Raw genomic sequence first — 20,818 nt, 5'->3', positions numbered from 1 at the left:
ATTTGATATTTGATTGTGAAAGCGCAGCAAGATTTGTCAACGCAAACAAGCAAGAAGAAGCGCCCACGGGATAGCGTAATATTTGTTAATAATAAAAGCATCAAAAACAACAACATCGCGGAAGCTGAATCCGACTTATCGTGCTGCCCGTATCCGTCGGAGGGCTAAAAATAAACCCACCCACGCTCCCCCGACCACAAATCGCACCCCCACACTCCGCCCACAATCCCCCCCACACCTACGCACAAATTTGGAGAGGTGAACTTGTGTTGACTTTTCCAGCACGCGGACTTTTCCGGAGGAAAATGCAAAAATGAGAGTTCGAGCAACCAGCAGACAACTGGGAATTTGCGTAAGTTTAAAGCGGATACTTCCTGGTTTTGGATTACAGGGTATCAGTGTGTTGCTTTGTTAGTGCGTGAACCAAAAAGGGTTGTACCCTACAGTGAACATGTTCACTTTGCTCGGTTATTGGATAAACTAGAAAGCGAATGAACATTTAAACAAGTGAACAAGTTTACAAATTAACCAGGAAACAGCAGATCGAAAAATAACAAATCAATAAAATTAAATATACTAAGTATTAAACATTCATTCAAAATTATGTTTATTTTTCTGAATATTGCAATGCAGCGGTATTATTTAAACCCGGGATTTGATACTACAATCAACATTATCATTCATCTTAGTCATCTTTTATAAAAACCTTCACTAAGGAACTGACCATTACAAGGTATTTCCAATTCGAAATCACAAATTTTTGGTTTGCCTTCTGGCTGCCAAAGAGCCGGGTGAGCTTTTATTTGCTAAATTTAGTGCCGCATTGCTGAAAATAAGAATGGGAGCACCCTGCCATCGGTTGCCGGTAGGCAGACACATATATAATCGCCCATAATGGCCAGTATATATAGCGTATCTCTCGTCAGGGCAGATGACTCGGCCAGCTGAAACTGTTGCATGGTTTATCCTGGCCTGGTGGCCAATCGATACTTTTGGAGCAGAGCCTCAGTGCAAACTTTGGACTCCTGCCTAAATCAATAAACGCCTCAAATCCCTGCCATATTGCGTCCATTGTAATGTCAGCACACATTCTCGGCCCAATCCAAAGGCATTTTTACTCGGCTGCAGGCATTTATGTGTCAACTCTGCGGAATCGACTGACAGGAGAGGCAATAAATATTGAAAATTCAATTACCCGTCATCCAGCCAGCTGAAATCCCATAAAATTATTATAACGTGAGTGCGAACATGGTTGTGCATCGCTCTCAGTTACTTAAAGTAAATAAATAAACACATCTTCTGACCACATTTACATTTTCAGTCAACCAGTTTCGTTGGCAGAGTCTTATTACTTTACCTTGCATGCTGGCTATTGATTTTAATTCGCCTTGTAATCAGTTTGCTTCATTTGGCCACTGAAATTATGTTTTTCCCATGAAAGCAACTGCTTTCTTTGGCCCCGCTTTCCTTTTCCCTCCGCTTTTTGTAAGCAAACAAATGGCTATTTGCACGCTGTAAAATATTAAATAAAATGCATTAGCTGGGCTTGCCATCAAATGCATGTACATATATTAAATTGATTTGGAGCTGGCACAAAGAAACTTTTTTCATTAGCTGTTGGTTCTTTGATTTGGCTGTTTCAAAGAAGAACCAAGTAATTACCATGCGCTTTACAATTGCAAAATAGTAAAACAAAAGCTATTAGATTTGTTTTATATATTTTACTGTCTGAACCTTACGAATTTTAGCCAGAGCAACTTTAGAGTAGCTTGTCAGTTCATTAAGCGTTTATATTATATTAAGAACAGTGAATTAACACAAGTAAATAAATTATAAAGTAGTTATAGGTTCGGCCCTTTCTTTAAATCTTAACTTAACTAGACGATATTGAAACCGGAAAGTGAACGTTTGACTGAGATTTAGATAAAGATAAGCGTAATTTGTTTTCTTATATATTTTTTATTTAGAACTAACTCTTATCACTCAACATTTTTGCTGGTGTCGCTTTCTGTTCCCTTTTCTGTTCCTCGCTCATTCACACCCTGATTTATTCGGTTCTTTTTACTTCCTTTTCGCTATTTACTCAGTTGGATGTGCTTGCAATTACACTTGTTTTTTCACGTCCGCTTTGGGTCTCATTCGCATTCTGATTGGAGCGCCAACCGCCAAGTGAGTCACTCCCCAAGGTTATTCAACGTAGCTCTCTCTTCCTCAAGTTCTCCATTTCTCCCAACTGCTACATATGTATGTACATATGTATATATCGCTTGCTTAAAGGCCAACGAACGATCTTTGGCTCACACGATAGCCGATATCAAGCTCACTTGTTCTTTTTAATTTAAAGTGCGGAGAGATAATGCCCAATCGATGTCATCGCAGGGCTTCTGGCGTTGCAATTGAGCATTTGTGGGCTTTCCTTCGGGTCGGCGAGAAGATAATACTTTATTCAAAGGGCAGTCATGAGTTAACCGTTTCCTTATTTACGATAATCTGCTAATTAAAGCTAAATATGTGGATAGTATTGAGATAGATTGATATTTACAAAAAAGATCTTAAGCTTCTGGAGGTTGAATTACTTTTTCCGTTCTTGGCTTTTGAAGCACTATACATATGTACATACATATGTACATTGTATGTATATACAATGGAAAAGCTTTTTTATATATAATTATGTATGTTTTTTATTTTTATATTCCCTTAGTCCAATTTTCTATAGGTCAAAGCAAATTGAAGGGCAAGTAGCGTTTAGCGACTACATCAGTATGTACATATGAATGTATTGTTCTTACGATTTTGGTAGATACGATAATACGAATTTCTTAATAACTCGGAACGAATTGTTGTGAAGCCCGCGTTTAAGGCGAATTTTTCAATAAATTCTGGCGAATTGTTCTATTCCAAATGTCTTAAACAGGCAATTTTCTCCAACTCGAAATCTCTTTTTATCAAATTTTACGTTGGCAAATGCATGATCTTTTTAGAGGTTTAACTGAAACGAAAAGATTAGACAAGCTTTAAAGCGATAAGAAATCTTGTACAAAATAACTTAAGATAATACACAAATTCTTAAATTTGGAATTGACTAAATTGCAAAAATTATCCATAATATTGCTGAAAATGATGGGAAAATCATTATAATAGGTTAACATTCAATATTTATAAATCTGTTAATTTGTATTTTTGAAAAATAGCGAGGAATGACGAAAACTTTGTTTATTTATTTAATTTAAAGGGGAATCCCCAATAAATAAAATATTCCACAAAAGAGGCACCCTGTCAATGAGTCAGATTCGCACCGCTATGAAATAATTTGTTGGTTATTATTGTTTCTACTAAAGTAAACTTAATCAGAGGTGAGCGTTCTGGTGAGCTTATTGTTGTCAACTGTTTTTGTCGTCGAGGGGGTTACTACTGGTTAGGTGCTATTCCGGCTGAGAGGAAATTGATAAGCACTACGGGAATGCCACTATCGATGACGGGCCACAATGGAAGCCACGGCGTGCCCATTGTTTGCTCTTATCTGGCCAGTTATTGTTACTCCACTCGAATAGTTACTAGCAGCGAGCATAGTTTTTATTTTTATTTACATATTTATTTGGTGCATGTTGCGTGCGTCATGCCGGGGGAAAAGATGTGATTCTGGTGATTCATGCCAGACAAGTGCATTCTCATCCTCTTGGTAGAAAATCGATAGCTATAGCAAGGGCTCAAGGCTCTCGAGATGTTTGCCGTAGTGTAACCTTGCGGTTTTGTTTTGCAGAAGCCGGAGGCGCCTTGAATGAGAGTCCTTAGCCCGACATGTCAGATTTCGTGCCGCGCGACCTCCTCCCCGATCTGTGGGAGGAGATACTCCGGCGCCACTGGATGTTCCTCGAAACGGAGGAGAGCATACAGAAGCTCGAGGAGCGCAAGCAGCTAGAGGGTAAGTTTGCAATCTAATCTGGGTACTGAGCGGGGCTTATCAATCCTGATTCACAGGCTGCCTGAAGGAGTTCCTCTGCGTGGTGCAGCACGATCGCAAGTTCTTTCTGCCGGAGACAGGGCGTGTCCTGCGGCGTTCTGTGCGCGAATTGCCCGACTTTTCGGCCCAGAACGCCATCGTCGCATTCGAGAAAATCAGTCAGTATGCCAACAACCTGTTCACGAAACCCTGGCGAAAGGAATATCGCACTCTCAAGGTAAGTACCAATAAATACTATTTTTCATCAGCCTTAAATGACCCTTACCATTATGTTTTTGTAGACCTACTCGGGATGCTTTCAGCACGACATCCAATCTCGCCTGATGGACGCAGAGCAGCTCTTTCTGGCCATGGGATATCGCAGAGTTTCCGAAGACACCTTTGTTCTGGAGGGACCCATCTGTCCGGATCAGGTGACGAATGTTTCACGCGATGCCATGGCCGCCTACGTGGAGTGCCAGATCATGAAGCACATCTATGCAGGTGTCACGGCAGCGGGATACAGTTGCAGTTGGAAGGATGTACTGCAGTATCGCGAGCGCCTAGTGGGCGGTACCACGCGAACCATTAAGGAGATGATTAGCCACCTGAGTGAGAAACGGATGCGGAAGGAGCAGCCGCCAGTGCAAGAGAATACATACAGCAACGTGGCGACAATTGCGCCAGCCGGCTGTGTTCTGCATGGCAACAACATGGCTCACCATCCCAGCAGCTCTGCCAGTTGCGCCCTGCATCCGAATGGCCTAAACATGGCCGGCAACGAGGTGGGGAAGTATATGCCGCCATATCCAGCGCTTCCGCCGCAGCAACCGCATCTGCCTGGTCCGTTGATGACGCATTCTCGCAGCTTGGAACACTACCAGGAGCCGCATGCCCATCTGCCGCATCGCCACTCCTTCGACCAGCAGCTCCAGCAGCAGTGTCAGCTGCCCCATCTCTACGAGGCGCCCTACGATTGCCTGGATGGCCTGAGCATGGGCAGCAGTGCCTCCTACGCGGCCGTGGCTGGTGCCTATAATGCTCCGGGAAATCGCTATCCGCTCCCGTACAACATCTCCAGCCAGCTGAATGCACCATATGCCTCGCCAGCCGACGTCTACGGCAGTGGGGAGCACACCAATATGTACGCCACGCTCGGAAAGACGGGCCCACCACACAGTTGCGATTACCACCGGCGTCAGCCGAGTAATTCAGCAGCTGCCGCCGCACTGGCGGCCATGCAGCATCGGCAGAGTACCTATCCGCCGGACCACCATCTCATCGACTTTGACGAACGGGCGCAACTGACCCAGCACGACTTCGGGACGCACGACTACGATCCCCAATATGCCGAGCTTCGGGGTCCAGTGCAGCCCAGTCTGCGTGGAAATCCGGCTGCAATGTATGCAACCTACGGCGGCTACGATCTGCCCACAACGTTGCCGCAAACGGCGCCGCCAACGAACCAGGATACGTACATCTATGCTCGTCCGGTGCCCAAGAGCAGCCGAATGCGGATGCTAGCCGAAGCGGGGGGCATTAATCCGACTGACAAGCATCCGCGATCAGCGGAAAAACAGGTTAGTTTTAGATGGTTTCTTGTCATGCATATACCTTCACTTACCCTTTTAATTTAAATCAGAATACGATGGACAATAATCGCAAGTTGCACAAGGAATTGAAGGAGCGGATAAGTCGAACGGCTCCTGCGAAGAGATCCGGAAACGAACGTGATATACCCACCACCATTTCCGACATGAACAGCTACGACTCGGCCAGTCTGGACGGTTTTGTGGCCCTGGAAAGCGCTTCGCCACCTTTGATGCCCAAGGTGCAGGAGGGCGTCGGCAGTTTCGAGTCGTGGAACTATGTATTCAAGAACCTCGAGCGTTCGGGATACACAAAGGACTTGGGCGACCGCGAAGACCTGCTCGTGCAAAGCCTGGACCTGGACTCGTTGGCCATAACGAATGGCGCAGCAGCTCCTCCGGCGGAAAAGAAGCGCGAGGCCGCGAAACCTACGAATGGCGAGAAGGCACGCACGCTAGAGAAGAAATCCGGAACGACACGACGCGAAGCTAAGGTTGTGGTGGCTCCGGCGCCAGGTCTTCTGCCCAACAGCAGCAGTGCCGGCGTTAAGAAGGTCAAATCCGCATTGAAAACGGCTATTGTAGACAATCGGGGAACAGGATCGCGTCATCGTTCGGGAGCTGTGCCCAAACAACAGCCGGCCGTATCCCCGCAGCTGATTGTGACCAGTCCGAACGAGTGGAGCTGCAGCTTCTGCACGTTTCTGAATCCGAACACCAAGCGCATCTGCGAGATGTGCTCTCACAGCAAGGACTTCAATCTTGAGGCCGCCACTGCGGCTTCCTCATCGGCGGCTGCAGCTGCAGCGGCGGCTGCCAGCGTTTCACATGCATCCTCGACGTGCGTCTAAGAGGTTGTCCATTAGGACCCGACCCTCGCCCCGTTAGTGATACAAACAGTGTATAGCTTGATATATTTTTTATACGACCAATGTAAGCCTGTGCGCGTGTCTCCAAGATCTAGTCTCGTAGTCGTCGTACGTTGGCAGGCAACCCTTTGTTATCCTGATGCAGTGGCATTCATAGGCCCATGGATCAGAGTGGATCGTGCTGCAGATGAGGGATATGTCTGCAGCCTGTACATACGAAGTATTCTAATTAGTTACCCCTACATGTAAACACACGCTTTAATTAGTTTTAGATTGTTTCCCCATTGTTAAGGGCGCTTCTGTTTCAAATTACGTGCCTCCCCGTATAAGTCATCTATATATATATATACAAAACATATAGACATTTATATATTTGTACGTGTGCATGCGTCGCAAAAAGCGAGAAAGAGAGAGTGAAATTTGAACTTGGAAATTTTCTAGGAAATCAACTGATAATTATATACCTTATACTAATAGTTGCATTCAATAATACGTATTTCCGACAGTAAATCAGCAGAGTACATAAAAGTTCTATACCGAAACTTGCATAGATAATACACCTATAGCCGTAACATAAGCGATTTCAATTCGAAGAACCGAGCTAAGCATAACGCAGAAAACAGAAAATAAATCGAACAGAACTGGTACGGGTTGTAAACTTAAAATTTTTGATTCAAATTTTACCAGAAAGGAGTCGTAGTACTCACTTCACTGTGCATGGACAGAAAAGAGTAAACCACAATTTGTAAAGCAAACTTGTCATCCCACCCACCCAAGCTTAATGAGCACTGTGTCCCAAAGCTAATTTGTTTGTTGAAATGTTACTATTGATTACCTGTTGAATAGCATCCCGGTATAAGCGAAAAGCACTCGAGATATTTTTATAAAGAAGCGAAACCACGTACCTATTGCTCTATGTTAAATAGTTTATTATACTTTTTTTTTGTACCTATGTTAGCGTTCCGATTCCCAAATGCTTTTCTGTATATACCACTTGCAAGAAAATTGAAAGGAAAAAATATCTAGACCGATAAAGAATTGAAATTAAACTTCATTAAAGCCATTTAGGCGCAACCTTCGCTCAAACCATTTTATTACATAACTTTGCATACTATTACCGAATGAATTTAGTGGCAGCTCTTCCTAAAAAAAACCCTTAACGAAAAAAAACAATAAATACAATTTTGACAAATCTATGCCTTGTTTGAATAGAAGGAATTTTCTTTTACTGACCAATTTCCATTCACTTTTACTTCACATTTAACACAAACGAAATAGAATACCATTATACAGTGTTTAAATTCAAAATGATACTGACCTTGGTTTTCCCGGTTATGTTACTACTGCCGATGACTTTCGGCTATAACTACTGTCACAACAATACCCATGTGTGCAACCTGTCCAAGAGAAAGCACTTTATGTGCCGATTGGACAAGGATCTTCCTTCCTTCGGCAACCACACGACATACCACGCCATGGTTCCGGACACCTCCAAACTGCATCTGAAAACGCTGGGCATACTAAACACCTTCCGGAACACGTTCGCCAGCGGGGATCTCATCACGAACAACAACAAGACGTTTGCGACTGCCAGGCGGATGCGCAGACTCATTTGGGACAATGAGCTGGCTTACATGGCCAGGACACATGCCTCCACCGTGTCCTTCAAACACTCCGAGTGCCGGTCCACCCTCCGATTCCCGATGGCTGGTGAGTGCCTGGCTCTCTTGCCTCCTTCCAAACAGAAGATCGGTCTGGTGGAGCTATTGACCAAAGCGTTTACACCGATGTTCGACGAGTATAAGGACGTTGAGGATCCGGATAGACTCCGAGTTGGCTACGACCCCTCCAAGTGAGCCAGGGTCATTTAGTGGGCTGAACTTAAGATAACCCTGAAATGATCCTACAGGGACTACTTCGTGGGTCACTTCACTACCATCATTAGTGATCGGGTTTCTCGGGTGGGCTGTGGTATTGCCGTGGGTTCCAATTGCCACGTGAACAATGATGTCGGGTGAGATTGGGGATCTTTCGACTTCGCCTGCATCCCTGAACCTTTCGATCCTCCAGCTTATGCCACTTCCTGACCTGCCACTTCGATTTCACCAACTTGGAGAACTCCTATGTCTATAAGGCTGGAAAGCCCGCCAGTTCATGCTTTGACTGGAAAACTGTTTCCAGCACTAAGTATGCCTTTCTGTGCTCTAACAACGGCGGTATTTTTTCCTAAGTGAGTGGATGGAAATGGTTCTTTAATAACCAACACCTTAATCTATATAATTTTACTCTTCAGGATTAGGGTGATAATGGGGGAACCCATTGACGTTCTTAATAAGTTTCTCTAAAATTCCCACGATCAATTTACAATTTTTACTGCTCTTGTTTACCTTAGATTTATAAGTCATTTCAAAGTTCACTTACCTTAACATCATATGAAGTAAAGCTAGAGTTTTCCATTGAACAATTTTTAAAAATTTATAGTAAAGATGATCTGGTGTCAAGTAATAACAGCGATCATTCTAATGGCGATGGTTCGCGGCTACAACTACTGCAACAACAGGACCCATAAGTGTGTCCTAGACGATAAAGAACACTTCATGTGCCGACTTCATAGCTTTCATCCCCTGGGCGGCAGTACCAAGTATCACGCCATCGTTCCGGACCTTCCGGAAATGCAAAATGAAATACTGAGTATACTCAACAAATTCCGTAACGCGTTCGCGTCCGGGGATTTCACCACGAAGGACAACAAGACATTTGCGAGTGCTAAGCGGATGCGGAAGATCATGTGGGACAAGGAACTGGCCTACATGGCTCGCACCCATGCGTCCACCGTGTCCTTCCAGCACTCCGAGTGCCGGTCCACGCTGCGATTCCCCTATGTGGGTGAGTGCTTGGCCATGATGACCCCCAAGAAAAAGCCCAGGATCCGCGATAGTTTTAAAAAGATGTTTAAAATGATGTTCGAGGAGTATCTGGAAGTCGAGGATCCGGATGGCCTGCTCAAGGGCTTCGACCCCATCAGGTAAGCTGAGTTAATTTTCAACTACGTGCCATGGATAACCTTAGGATGATCCTACAGAGACTACAAATGGGCACATTTCACTAACATCATCAGCGATCGAGTATCGCGCGTGGGATGTGGTCTTGCCGTGGGTTCCAACTGCCACCAAGGGTCATCCGTAAAGTGAGTATGGATTAGATGAATAAATAATTTGGCTATTCTGTAATTCGAATCACAGTACATATACCAAATCGTTTTCGATTCGAGAGAATACAATTATAACGAACTATAGAAACTAATTCTTTTGTTAGCTACTGCCACTTTCTGACCTGCCACTTCGACTTCGTCAACTTGAACGGTTCGTATGTCTATAAAGCTGGAGAACCGGCCAGTGCCTGCGATGACTGGAACACGACGGGCAGCACTCAGTATGCCAATCTCTGCAGAAACAAAGGCTTCATTTTCCCCCCCGTAAGTGTTATTCATTGCCCCACTGAAAATCCCATCACATTTACCTATCTCCGCAGAATCAAGGCGACATACCTACGTGAAATTCTTTTGTGATATATTCGTACATTTATATTTATTGTAAGCTGATGCTTAAAGGTTTTAAACTCTATTAAAAAATACTTTTAGCTTCCAAGAATCAATTCGAATAACAAGTATAAAAAAACGTCAATTGTAAATGGATCAGAAGTGCACTGACTTTTACATCAGAACAGACCCGAACGTATATGTAGTTATTTCATTAAACACACTTAAAATTCGAAGTAAAGATGATGTGGAGTCTAGTAATACCATTGGTATTGCTGTTGCCACTGGCTTCCAGCTACAACTACTGCCACAACAAGACCCACAGGTGTATCCTGGAGCACAAGGAGCACTTCATGTGCCGGCTGGGCAAGTTTCCTGTGTACGGCGAGCGGACCAAGTTTCATGCCATTGTTCCGTCCACCCGCAAATTTGAATCTATTATATTGGAAATCCTGAATAATTTACGAAACTCGTTGGCTGGCGGGGAGTTGAGGACGAATGCCAATAAGACGTTCGCGAAGGCGAAGAGGATGCGGAGGCTCATGTGGGATAGGGAACTGGCGCACATGGCACTCTCCCATGCCTCCACATTGTCCTTCAAGCACTCGGATTGCCGGTCCACCAAGAGATTTCCCCATGTCGGCGAATGCCTTGCTGTGGTGGCCCCCAAGGATAAGCTCAGTATCACGGAGATTTGTAAGAGGGCGATCCACTTGATGTTCGACGAATATAAGAACGTTACGGCACCGAGAAAACTTCTTAAGCGGTTCGACCCCGTCAGGTGAGCCTTGTGTTTAAGCCACCACATCACATCGATGTAATCCTGAGGTGACTCCAAAGGGACTACTACGTGGGACACTTCACTACCATTATCAGCGATCGGGTATCTCGCGTGGGCTGTGGCATTGCCGTGGCCTCCAACTGCCGCCAGGAGTCGTTCATCAAGTGAGTATGGTAGTATGACCGACCTCTGATCCCCTGTCCTCCGCTGCTCCTCCAGATTTTGCCATTTTGTGACCTGCCACTTCGACTTTAACAACGTGGAGAGTTCGTATGTCTATAAGGCTGGGGATCCCTGCTCTTCCTGCGATGACTGGGGAACACATGGCAGCGATAGGTATCCCAATCTGTGCATGAACACTGGAGTCCTTTTTCCGCCGGTAATTAGAAGGTATAAGCCCTCCTAAATATCATTGTAACCCACGTATTCCGCAGGATCAAGGCGACCATGGTGATTGAAAGGCCTTTTGTGAGGTGTTTAATATATTCGTACATTTATATATTTTCGTATGCTCTTGCCTAGGGGTTCCGAAGCACAGGAGACAAACTTTGAATACCTTCCAGAACCCAAAATACAATCCTTACAATTCCTACGATCCGTTTCGAATTAATATCTATGCTGATGCGAGTTTTGGGCTCTCTTCTTACACAGCTATTTGGAAAATGTATTTGTTGTTCGATTTTGCATTCTACTACGCATTTTACAAGTAATTTTCTAATTCCATCTAACAGCTAACAGACTTAGTCGGTTTTTGCTTTCTCTATCGTTCGTTTTTTGTGTTTTCCTGCGTAACTGCAATTTTCAAGATAGAATCAAGTGGATTTGTCGAGTGAAACCAGCTTAATCTTCGGAAACTATCTTCAGCATACACATAAAGCAAGATTCTAAATCAGGACCATATTAACCTTCAGACTAAGTTTTGCATTTTCGTTTTGTTCGAGTAAATAATTAAGGTTCGTATCGTCATTTCGATGAAGTTAACTTTCGCATTTGCAGAGTGCCTATAGGCCTTTGGTTTTCCCGAACCGCCACTGATCTGGGTCTAAAAACGGGCACAAAAGTGCCGACTTGCTTATTCTATGGTTTTGCTGATGTGGATATCATTGACTAGTAGTGTAATTTATGCGGGCCTTTCCGGTTTTGAGAGTACTTTCGCCTAGAACTCTACCAAATTGTTTTGAAAACGCTTTAGAGTTCTGTTTGGAGAATTTCCGGTTGCTTAGGGCACTGGAATGCCGCTCATCTAGCTCTCGACCCTTTGCTGTGGTCGTTCTCGATTCTCTACACATCTTCTGTACACTTAGAAAAATACATATAAATAGTATGGGGGGCAAAGCAGCAAGGGAATGCTTATGAAGAAGTCGGAAGGACAAGCTCAAAAGGTTGGGCAAAAGAATGGGATGTATAAACCTCCAAATAGTCACCGTTCAAGCGAATAAAGTCGCTAGAAAAAGAACACACTCAAGGATATTTAGATGTTCGTTTGCAAGGTGGGTATATTACCTATCAATTAATTTCGAAACTCGTTCCTCCCCCGTCCTAATTGTCCATACCGATTTTCCTAAGTCCTACGGCTAACACCAAAAATATATTTTTACCGCCTGATTCGCTGGTAGTTTTTCCCCTTTTTTCCCACTTTTAAAGCCCCTAAAGCGGCTGGCCAATTGGCATTCCATAAATGTTCCTCCCGATTCCCTATAATAACGTATATCAGTGCAGCATTACCTTAAAATAATGTGCAAACATTCAGTGCTAATTACGTGAAATTACGCCCTTTCTCAACATGTACAATACGGATAAATAATTGTAGTGTTTCAGCAAATCCTTGGGGAGTCCGTATGTCGATCCCCTCTACAATATGTTGCATCCCGAGCCGTGCATCACCTCGCTGATAAACATGGGCGTGCCAGCGCCCAGTCCTCCATCCGTCTTCTGGTGCTCGTTCTGGAGGAGATTGGAAGGGTTTTAGGGAGGAGGGAACATGGCTACTACTCCATTGAACTCACATCATCGTAGTCGCAGTCGAAGTAGTGACTTTGACAGTCCATGCAGCGACAGCTCTCCGACATTTTGCAGGTGATGCCCCACTGTTTGGCCAGGTCCTTGTAGATCTCCTTGCTCGTCTTGTTGCTCATCATCTCCGGCGTGAGCAGGCTGGTGTGGCAATTGGGCGACTGGCCCTGCTGCTGCTGCTGTCGCTGCCGCCGTCCACTGCGCCCGCTGCGGGATGCAGTCGATCCAGAGGCGGATCCGGTGCAGCAGGCCTCCTGGCACAGCTGCCCATTCCCAGAACCATTATCCGAATTCGCAAGGCCACCTGTAAAAGGGGATTCAATTAAATTGGTAGTAATGAAATGTTTCGGAGAACATTGCAGGTACAACTATTATTTTAAAAATCACAATTTTGGTACATAACTAATGAGTTTATAACTCAAACATTCGTGGAATAATGTGTAAATTCGATATATGTAATTTCAAACTGGCAAAATATTTTAGTTCATTTGACCTTTTTATCATGATCTTTTAATCAATCAAAACAGCAATTTAAAAGTCATGAAACTTGGCCTTGGTTTCCTACCTAAAATATTCGTTAGCTATATAACATATTACATATTATTGCATAAAGCTATTATACATAAACTTATTGGACTGCCAATGAATCTCTTACGGAATCTATTAAATCAAGAAAACACAGCCGCAATTCAAATGGAGCTCAAGAAACTACGGTTTTAATATGTAATGTTAAGACTCTACCGGTTTTAATATGTAAACATCTTCAGACTCTTCCGGTTTTAGATCTTACCCTCGCTGTAATTGGCGTAACTGCCTCGATTCAGGAGGGGATCGTAGAAGTTGTGGCCGCCTCCGGATGAGGCCGCCGCCTGGCTGCTTGTGCTGGCCGCATCCACGTCGAAGGTTGCCCCATGGCCGCCACCTTCTCCGCAAGCCCGCTCCTCGCTGCACTGGGCACACTGGTCGTCCTGGCACTGGCCACCCTGATCCTCATCCTCGCCTGCTCCCGCATACCGCTCCTCCGGACGGCGTGACGGTGATGCCGCCATCTCCGTCTCCAGCAGGAACTCGTTGATGCTCAGCTGCTCCTCGTTGTCGCTCCGCAGTTCCAGTTCGGTGACGCCCTCGAAGATCTGCTCACCGTCGTTGTTGTTGATGTTGTTCTGGTTGTGGTTGCTGTGGCTAGTGGCGCCGTTGTTGTTCAGATTCTGCCGGCAGTCCGGGTCATTGCAGATGCCGATGCCCGCGGCTCCTCCATTCCCTGCCAGCTGCTCCAAGGCGGCACTCAGCTGGGCGGCACTGTGCCGCGAGCTGTTCGCCGAGCTGCGCCGGCTGTTCTGGTTGGGAGTGGCGCTGTCCAGGGACAACTGTCGCTGGTGCTGGGACAGCCGAGTGTTCTGGATGGGAAAATCACAAAAGGAAGGACCATGGCCATGAAACATAGCATACTTCTAAGGGCTACTCGATTTGCAAACAAGAAGTGCCCAAAAAGAGAACCTTTTAATTACGGCAATACTTTGAAAATACTTTTATAATTTCAATCAGTTCACAAACTAAATATTCAATGTAAAATCATATACAATCATGTAAAATCATATACAACAAATGGAAAATAAATTAAAATCAAAAACAAATATTAAATAAATTCGAATCAAAAAGGTAAAAGAAGAACGGGATTGGATTGGATTAAAGTAAGTGTCTTAGAAGAACAAATTAGATAACCTAATTCTTAAGTTGTAAATATTAAATAATTTTAGTGCTGGATATCCTTGTTTATTCAGTCTTAATTCCCCAAAATACTCCATTTAAGATTAGGATTGCACCTACAGCTTCTCCTGGGACTCACCTCTTCTAGCACATGCTCGTAGGAAGGCGGTGGGGTTGTGGGCACGGTATCCGCATCCGTATCCGTCAATGACTCGTTGATGCACGGAGTGCGGCTCTGGTTAAGGTAACCTGCAATGAGCCGCAGGTTTAGCAACAAAGGTTTTGCAGCAACAAAGGTACATATATGCAATAATTCCTGTTTAGCTCAGACTTTATTTAGGAGATTCCAAAAAGGAGGTGAGTGCAATAGCGGAGGAAAGATTCGTGCGTGGAGTAGAATTTATTGGCAAAAATTAAGGATCTGTAACTACTTTGTTACCTAGTTACCTAGTGTGTGTGCTCGGGCATGCAATGTACTACACAGAGAAAAATACATGAAACATAGGGCTGCCATGGAAACTCTGTTAGGTTTAGCTTATAAGAATACTCCTATAACCTCATAGATGGGTTTAAAAGAGAACCAAATACTATTGAAATAAAAAATAGAATTTGAACTCAATATTTTCGTACTTATTTTTCTGTGCTACAAAATTATATGATATATAATATATTTGTGGGGATTAAAAATCGCTAAGAATGGTTTCAGAACTATGATGTGACACATTTTATAGACTCTTTATTATAGATTAGTTCTTATTACAAGAATTAGAAATATATATCAAACATTGATATAAGCAATATGCTTTTTCCTTTCTTGTTTAATAAAAATTTAGTTGTTAAGATCTAACCAAATCCTCAAAGGATATAACTATTTTAAACAAATTTTGAAATTGCTCATATATATTGTGTTGTGATGTCCCTAAGCTGCTGCCTCTTTTTTCTCTGTGTGTAGGTTGCTACTGTGTCGTCCTTACCCAATCGCATGCTGTTGCTGGTGGGCGGCAGGAGCAACTTGCGCTCGCTGCTCAGCTGCCCGAGACTGCTGGAGTCCGCGAGGTCGAGGCTGGAGCTGCTGCTGGCCTCCACTGCCTCCTGGAGGGGCTGCGGATGCGGATGCTGGTGCTGGTGCTGACCCTGCTGCTGCTGCTGGGCGCCCAGGAGCGCCTCGTTCACCTGCGGATCCGGGTCGTGCTCCTGCGAGGTGCTACGTGAGCTGCCCATCCGGAACTTGAGCTTGAAGGGCGCCATGTGGGTCCAGCTCCTCCTCCTCCTGCCTTGCAGCTGGCTTATGGTTACTTTTCTACTGCGATAGCTTTTCTATTCGAACAGACATTGGATGTGGCGGCAGACTTGACAACATCGAAAGTTACGGAAGAAGGTATAGAAATTACGAAAATTACAGAAATAGAACGAGTGAGAGAAGAAACGAGAGGGTGGAGGAGGATAATAGGTTTACAATTCTATATCAGAGGTGGTGACTTGATTACGAACAAAGAGTAATAAACACAGATTCCCCATCAGATTTACACCGATATTAATTGTATTGGTTCAACGAACATTTTGGTTTTTCAGCTCTTCTCGCTTTTTGATTAGTGGCATGCAATGGTTTTGATTTAGCTTAATTAAGGCTCAGCTTACAGCGCAAATTACCTGGTTGTCCGAAAGCAGTGACCTGTAATTAAATGATAGCAAAATTTCGCATATGAGTGACATAATTGAAGGCAGAACAGTTCAGTTAATGTAAAATTAAAAAATTGTTACTAAAGACAGCCCTATTTATATAGAGAGAGGGAGGATATAGATGGAGGATATAAAAATAAAGGAATATACTTGGGTACCGAGTGAGTTTTAAAAGGAGCGGGATTGTTTTATATTAGTGTTATATATTAGAAACCAAAAAAAAAGAAACTTATATTTATAAACCACTAATAAACTTTAATATTGTGTATTTGCTTTGCTTTCTTCAAAAATATCATTAAACTTTCCCAATTTTGTAAGAATTAACTGTCATTATAAATTATAGACATCTTTATTAAGAAAGAAAGACTAGTTAGACTTTAAATATGTTTTAAATTGATATTGATTTAATGCGTTCTTTAACATACATTTCAAACAAATATTATACAAAGGAGTTTTGATATATGCATTGCTATATAAAGTGTTTAATAAATATATTCAGCTAATCTCAAACAACACCTTGTTGTTATATAATTAATATAGATAATACCCACCCAATTTTCTTAGCATGCCTATTATTTTGGTCGCATCTGTTTCCCACAAAGAGATTGCAATTGACCGCTTTTGTACCCGCACACCTGAGCTGTTTATAGTTTCCGTGGGGGGGGGCGACAAGTAGTTGGATATTCGGGTAACCACCACACGACCACGCCCCTTTCCGCGCCCCTTTGTCATTATTATGCAGATTGTGCAAAACCCACTTTTGCATGGCCATCCAAAAAATCCGAGATGCACAAAGTCTGTCTGGGGCGCAGGCAAACTATTATTATGCTTATTGCGCCGAGGAAGCTCATTATGTCCCAGTTGGAAACGTCCTTGAAGAACGCGCTCCATGTGGATGCATCCATCCCAATTAAGCCGGGGGTGATTCGTCAATTTGCATACCGTTACCCATCAACTTTTGATCGATAACCCATCACCGAACAGGTTAAAGATGGCCTCACATTCCATTCCCCGGCCCACGTTATTTCGGCAAACATTTATCTTGGCATATTTGCCGACAATAAACTGCCAATTGGCGGTGTTGACTCGGCAAGCAGATTCATACGGAACTGCTGATTGGATGCACGCAAATCCCCGTCTTGTAGACTCATCAGCCCCAAGGCCGAACAATTGCAAGGAATCCCCCTTAGACTCTGAGTCATCCCTGCCTAATCCCCAATCCCCATTCCCCGAAAATCACCCACATACGTGGCGAATTATTCTGGCTTGAAAAAGTGTTTGATTTGTGGGTCGGGGGAGAAATTCTGGTGCTCCAAATGCAAGTGAATATTATATATTATACATGTTATATGCCACTCAGTGCAATCCCCACAAGGGGATTTCTTTACTACAAATTAAAGGGTACTCACTCTAAAATGTTGGTATCACTAAAATCTCTTAGCCAAGCGAATAGAATACTCAACAAAAATGGACAAGAATTTTAAAACATCAAAAAAACCACTCACACTTTTTTAAAGCAACCTTCCCAAAAATCTCTAGCGATATTTCTGTAAGCTTTTTAATTTTACCACTCAAGCTCAGAAAATATATTTTCTTTTGGGTTTCAGTTGTATTTACATCAAATATATTTCTTTCAAATACTACATATTTAAGATTTTTGACTAAAAATCGCTGTAAAACCAAAATATTAGTGGTACACTACTCAAAACAAAAATATTAGTGGTACAATAAGATATTGGTTTCAAAATCCCCCAAAAAAAAATTCCATTCCTTTAAGGTTTTATAATCGATTGAAATTGTAAAGGGAAACCACTTTTTTGACACCCAAAAAAACATTACTTTAAAAATCAATTTTTAGAATAATTGTGCGTTACATTGTAATACAACTGTAGAACATAGTAAGGGTGGCCTTGGATGGGCGGTCATTGCAGCAACAGTTGGCTTTGGGTGGGGGTCAGGCCCTCCTCGGATGCATATGCATGCATTTCCGAGAAATGGATTATGAATTGTTCATGAGTCGCGGGATATCAGTGGAGTGAGGAGCGCAGGACTGCTTTAATATGGAAGCCAGCTTAATCTTTAATCGAAACTTTTGACTTTGAGCAATGGCAGAGCGCATTTGACATTCTCATTAATTTTACAGCGGACAGGCACATCGCGGAGCGGGAATCGCTATCCTAGTTTTACGGCCCGGACAGTTGGTTACGTGGTTGTGTCATCCTGCAGTAAATTGTTTTTCCCTGCTGCTGTCGTAAACAGGGACATTAAAAACTTGACTTGACTTGGCTTGCCTTGATTTGGCCGTGGGATTGAAGCGACGTGGCTGCAGTTCATTCCCAGTTTGATTGCAATACCTGGGCAATATTCGGCCAATGTCGTATATAAATAGTATGTTGACCCAGTTGCCCTATTATTGTTGTGTCCTGCTGTCAGGACCAGTACCAGTACCAAAACCAGCATCACAAGCAGAGGTCCTGTCAAACGCAAAAGCGAACAAGTGCAGCCTGTTTGCATTGCAATTGACGCCAGCAAGGTCACTTCTTATCCCGGGCTTAGCCTCCCACCCACTTTCCGGATGCTTCTCCTGCGACTTTGGATAATGGTTACGGTATTTAAATGTCCTTTTTCGCTCCCCCTCCGGCCAGCTTACTCTGATTAAAACGCTACCCACTTCGTGGCCATCAGCATAAAATATACACTGAAAAAGTGAATAAGCAAACTCGAGAAGTTTTTAATCTTAGTGGAAGCTTAAACATAAAATGTCGGTTCCCTAAAGCTGTTCTGCAAATTTACCAACATTTAATGTAATATTTGTGTTGTTCCAAAAACGGAAAAGTCCTTCTTTTTGAGCACCCTACAATCTCTAAAAGTTTCTTTAAACTATGTTAATTGATTGTTGAATCTTAATTTAAAACTGAGTAACTTCTTTCTGAAAACTATATTACAATAAAGACATCCAAAACTTTCTTATATTTTTGGTAGGCGGTTTTTTCCCAAAGAACTAAGAAACTGTCTACTTTCTAAATCAAGAATGGAATTTTTAACTATTTTGACATCATTAATTCCAGAATTTCGGTTTTGAAGACTTATTTAAAGAGTCTTAAAAATATTCTTGGGTCAAATATAAAATAACTTAAATAATTATTTTGAAACTTGACTTTTATTTTCGTTTTCTATTCGACTTCGAGGACATGTTTTTCTCTCTGCAGCAATGTCGAATTGGTGGTCATAAAATCAGTCGGAAAGTGAGCTCTTTGCCATTATCGAGAAGCGTTTGCCACCGCGCGAAATGAATATTTTAGCTGCGTTTTTTACGCTCAAGTGCTCGGCGAAGTGCTTTGTGGATTTTTGGGGGCACTGGCATTCAAACTGAGTTTCGAACTCAAAGCGGGTGCGGCACAATTACACAAATTGGATATTAATTGACTGCTCCCGCCGACACTCGACGCGCAATTAGTGGACATCGAAGGGCGCCCAGGTAAACAAATGATGTGAGTCCGTGTGAAGAAGGGGGGGAGGGGGAGAGGGTGAGGTGGATTGACAAGGGGGTGTCCTTCCACCCAGGATATCAATATCGAGGTGGTGGCGATGATGATGATGATGATGGAATGCCTGTTGGGGAACATGGCATCATCGCCGTAAGGACACAGATATTGCAGGCGTCGCAGGATAATGCGTCTGTCGGTGGAAAACTGATACCTAATTGAGCAAACAGCTTGGGGCTACGATTCGGTTTGGGTGGGTCAGTCGACGCTGCTTGTTTTCCCCCCATTATTCGCATTTTTCCTTTGTGTCCTGGCCGTTACGAAAAATCGAAAACACAGACGACACAACGACTTTCGCAGCCTTGAAGCGCCGAAAAGCGAGGAATTAGACTCTTACCTGCGGCGGGATTTACAGCCGGATCGGATTGGGATTAGCTCTCGACGCCTCCTGGTTATGCCCGATTTCACAGTAGCTCAGATGACAATCACTTTGCCACATTGCGTGTTGGTGGCAAATTCGGTTTTTTAGCACTCACAATGATCCACTGGGCCTTCTGATTGCCACAGACTGCGAAAAGCTGGCCGAAGGACCAAGCTTTTATTGTCCTGCGACGGTGATGGGAGCTTTTTTTTGGCAGGGGGTGGCCGAGGGGTGAGGCGTTTCACTTTCAGCTTGCGAAAGTCCTGCGCCTGCGCTCCTACTCTTCCGGCATTTGGCCTCCATTGTTTTGCTTTGCACGGACCATCCTCGCATCCTTTGCTTTGGCGGCACATTCGCGTGAAAGCCCACGGATGATAACGTTCCTACGGCTTTTCCCTCTTCCGGAACACCCACGCTTAAGACCAGTTCACACGTCCCCAAAAACTACCATAAAATACCAAATAAACCATTTCTGCCTAGAAAAAAAGCAACCAGCTTTCGCTAAGCTCTGGAAATATTCAAAAATGTACACCGCGCAAAGTAAAAGTATATTTACGAAATGATATAAAACCATAATTTTATAAACAGACGGACAAACGGACAAGGCTATAGCTTGTCTGGTTATTTTGATCAGGAATATATATGCTTCTGAGCAAATTTTTAATACACCCTGGATATAAAAATGTGTGCCTTCTTTTAACAGAATATTGTATTTATTTTGATTGATTTAATGGTCCCATTGTAAATTATAATCTTCTCACTATAAGTACCCATATATACGTAAAGATCTTATTT

At 43.4% G+C, this 20,818-nt stretch overlaps 5 protein-coding genes across 8 annotated transcripts; 4 read left to right on the top strand and 1 right to left on the bottom strand.

Moving 5' to 3' along the window:
* Positions 1-238: 238 nt before the first annotated feature.
* Positions 239-7,056, top strand: LOC108041347 (protein tamozhennic). 2 transcript variants are annotated; one of them, XM_017119250.1, is made up of 5 exons: positions 239-352; positions 3,761-3,922; positions 3,979-4,178; positions 4,243-5,520; positions 5,583-7,056. In XM_017119250.1, exons 2-5 carry the CDS (start codon positions 3,799-3,801, stop codon positions 6,378-6,380), a joined length of 2,400 nt encoding a protein of 799 aa, XP_016974739.1. In that variant the 5' UTR covers positions 239-352; positions 3,761-3,798; the 3' UTR covers positions 6,381-7,056. The 2 variants fall into 2 exon arrangements, with proteins under 2 accessions (XP_016974739.1, XP_016974740.1); XM_017119251.2 differs by lacking the exon at positions 239-352 and adding an exon at positions 1,803-1,935.
* Positions 7,057-7,650: 594 nt separating this feature from the next.
* On the top strand, positions 7,651-8,805 carry LOC108041354 (antigen 5 like allergen Cul n 1-like). Its single transcript, XM_017119261.1, has 4 exons — positions 7,651-8,250; positions 8,308-8,412; positions 8,469-8,628; positions 8,692-8,805. The coding sequence occupies exons 1-3, from the start codon at positions 7,706-7,708 to the stop codon at positions 8,626-8,628; spliced, it is 810 nt and encodes a 269-aa protein (XP_016974750.1). The 5' UTR covers positions 7,651-7,705; the 3' UTR covers positions 8,692-8,805.
* Positions 8,806-8,881: 76 nt separating this feature from the next.
* On the top strand, positions 8,882-10,126 carry LOC108041352 (antigen 5 like allergen Cul n 1-like). Of its 3 annotated transcripts, XM_017119256.2 has the most exons (5): positions 8,882-9,423; positions 9,481-9,585; positions 9,714-9,873; positions 9,930-9,990; positions 10,039-10,126. In XM_017119256.2, exons 1-4 carry the CDS (start codon positions 8,885-8,887, stop codon positions 9,951-9,953), a joined length of 828 nt encoding a protein of 275 aa, XP_016974745.1. In that variant the 5' UTR covers positions 8,882-8,884; the 3' UTR covers positions 9,954-9,990; positions 10,039-10,126. The 3 variants fall into 3 exon arrangements, with proteins under 3 accessions (XP_016974745.1, XP_016974746.1, XP_016974747.1); XM_017119257.2 differs by having other exon boundaries at positions 9,930-10,048; XM_017119258.2 differs by lacking the exons at positions 9,930-9,990; positions 10,039-10,126 and having other exon boundaries at positions 9,695-9,791.
* A 41-nt stretch (positions 10,127-10,167) lies between these two features.
* Positions 10,168-11,309, top strand: LOC108041353 (scoloptoxin SSD976-like). Its single transcript, XM_017119260.2, has 4 exons — positions 10,168-10,717; positions 10,777-10,881; positions 10,937-11,096; positions 11,152-11,309. The coding sequence occupies exons 1-4, from the start codon at positions 10,179-10,181 to the stop codon at positions 11,173-11,175; spliced, it is 828 nt and encodes a 275-aa protein (XP_016974749.1). The 5' UTR covers positions 10,168-10,178; the 3' UTR covers positions 11,176-11,309.
* A 120-nt stretch (positions 11,310-11,429) lies between these two features.
* On the bottom strand, positions 11,430-20,155 carry LOC108041349 (hyphally regulated cell wall protein 3). The gene is made up of 7 exons (XM_017119254.2): positions 20,000-20,155; positions 16,088-16,109; positions 15,412-15,786; positions 14,577-14,686; positions 13,521-14,127; positions 12,724-13,034; positions 11,430-12,661 (listed from the first exon to the last, which is right to left on the bottom strand). The coding sequence occupies exons 3-7, from the start codon at positions 15,683-15,685 to the stop codon at positions 12,569-12,571; spliced, it is 1,395 nt and encodes a 464-aa protein (XP_016974743.1). The 5' UTR covers positions 15,686-15,786; positions 16,088-16,109; positions 20,000-20,155; the 3' UTR covers positions 11,430-12,568.
* Positions 20,156-20,818: the final 663 nt, after the last annotated feature.

Source organism: Drosophila rhopaloa, unplaced genomic scaffold (genome assembly GCF_018152115.1).
Source record: "Drosophila rhopaloa isolate 14029-0021.01 unplaced genomic scaffold, ASM1815211v1 contig_115, whole genome shotgun sequence".
Taxonomy (NCBI): Eukaryota; Metazoa; Arthropoda; class Insecta; order Diptera; family Drosophilidae; genus Drosophila; species Drosophila rhopaloa.
This window is presented reverse-complemented; position numbering and strand designations above follow the sequence as displayed.

What these genes read in the sequence shown, in the direction of transcription:
- LOC108041347 (XM_017119250.1), top strand. Translation starts at nt 3,799, where the DNA reads ATGTCAGATTTCGTGCCGCGCGACCTCCTCCCCGATCTGTGGGAGGAG. An exon ending in AGGAATATCGCACTCTCAAG is followed by an intron (nt 4,179 to 4,242) that starts GTAAGTACCAAT and finishes ATGTTTTTGTAG; the next exon opens with ACCTACTCGGGATGCTTTCA. An exon ending in CGCGATCAGCGGAAAAACAG is followed by an intron (nt 5,521 to 5,582) that starts GTTAGTTTTAGA and finishes AATTTAAATCAG; the next exon opens with AATACGATGGACAATAATCG.
- LOC108041354 (XM_017119261.1), top strand. Translation starts at nt 7,706, where the DNA reads ATGATACTGACCTTGGTTTTCCCGGTTATGTTACTACTGCCGATGACT. An exon ending in GTTGGCTACGACCCCTCCAA is followed by an intron (nt 8,251 to 8,307) that starts GTGAGCCAGGGT and finishes ATGATCCTACAG; the next exon opens with GGACTACTTCGTGGGTCACT. An exon ending in CACGTGAACAATGATGTCGG is followed by an intron (nt 8,413 to 8,468) that starts GTGAGATTGGGG and finishes TCGATCCTCCAG; the next exon opens with CTTATGCCACTTCCTGACCT.
- LOC108041352 (XM_017119256.2), top strand. Translation starts at nt 8,885, where the DNA reads ATGATCTGGTGTCAAGTAATAACAGCGATCATTCTAATGGCGATGGTT. An exon ending in AAGGGCTTCGACCCCATCAG is followed by an intron (nt 9,424 to 9,480) that starts GTAAGCTGAGTT and finishes ATGATCCTACAG; the next exon opens with AGACTACAAATGGGCACATT. An exon ending in AAGGCTTCATTTTCCCCCCC is followed by an intron (nt 9,874 to 9,929) that starts GTAAGTGTTATT and finishes CTATCTCCGCAG; the next exon opens with AATCAAGGCGACATACCTAC.
- LOC108041353 (XM_017119260.2), top strand. Translation starts at nt 10,179, where the DNA reads ATGATGTGGAGTCTAGTAATACCATTGGTATTGCTGTTGCCACTGGCT. An exon ending in AAGCGGTTCGACCCCGTCAG is followed by an intron (nt 10,718 to 10,776) that starts GTGAGCCTTGTG and finishes GTGACTCCAAAG; the next exon opens with GGACTACTACGTGGGACACT. An exon ending in CTGGAGTCCTTTTTCCGCCG is followed by an intron (nt 11,097 to 11,151) that starts GTAATTAGAAGG and finishes CGTATTCCGCAG; the next exon opens with GATCAAGGCGACCATGGTGA.
- LOC108041349 (XM_017119254.2), bottom strand. Translation starts at nt 15,685, where the DNA reads ATGGCGCCCTTCAAGCTCAAGTTCCGGATGGGCAGCTCACGTAGCACC. An exon ending in ACGAGCATGTGCTAGAAGAG is followed by an intron (nt 14,128 to 14,576) that starts GTGAGTCCCAGG and finishes TTTCCCATCCAG; the next exon opens with AACACTCGGCTGTCCCAGCA. An exon ending in TCGACTGCGACTACGATGAT is followed by an intron (nt 12,662 to 12,723) that starts GTGAGTTCAATG and finishes AATCTCCTCCAG; the next exon opens with AACGAGCACCAGAAGACGGA.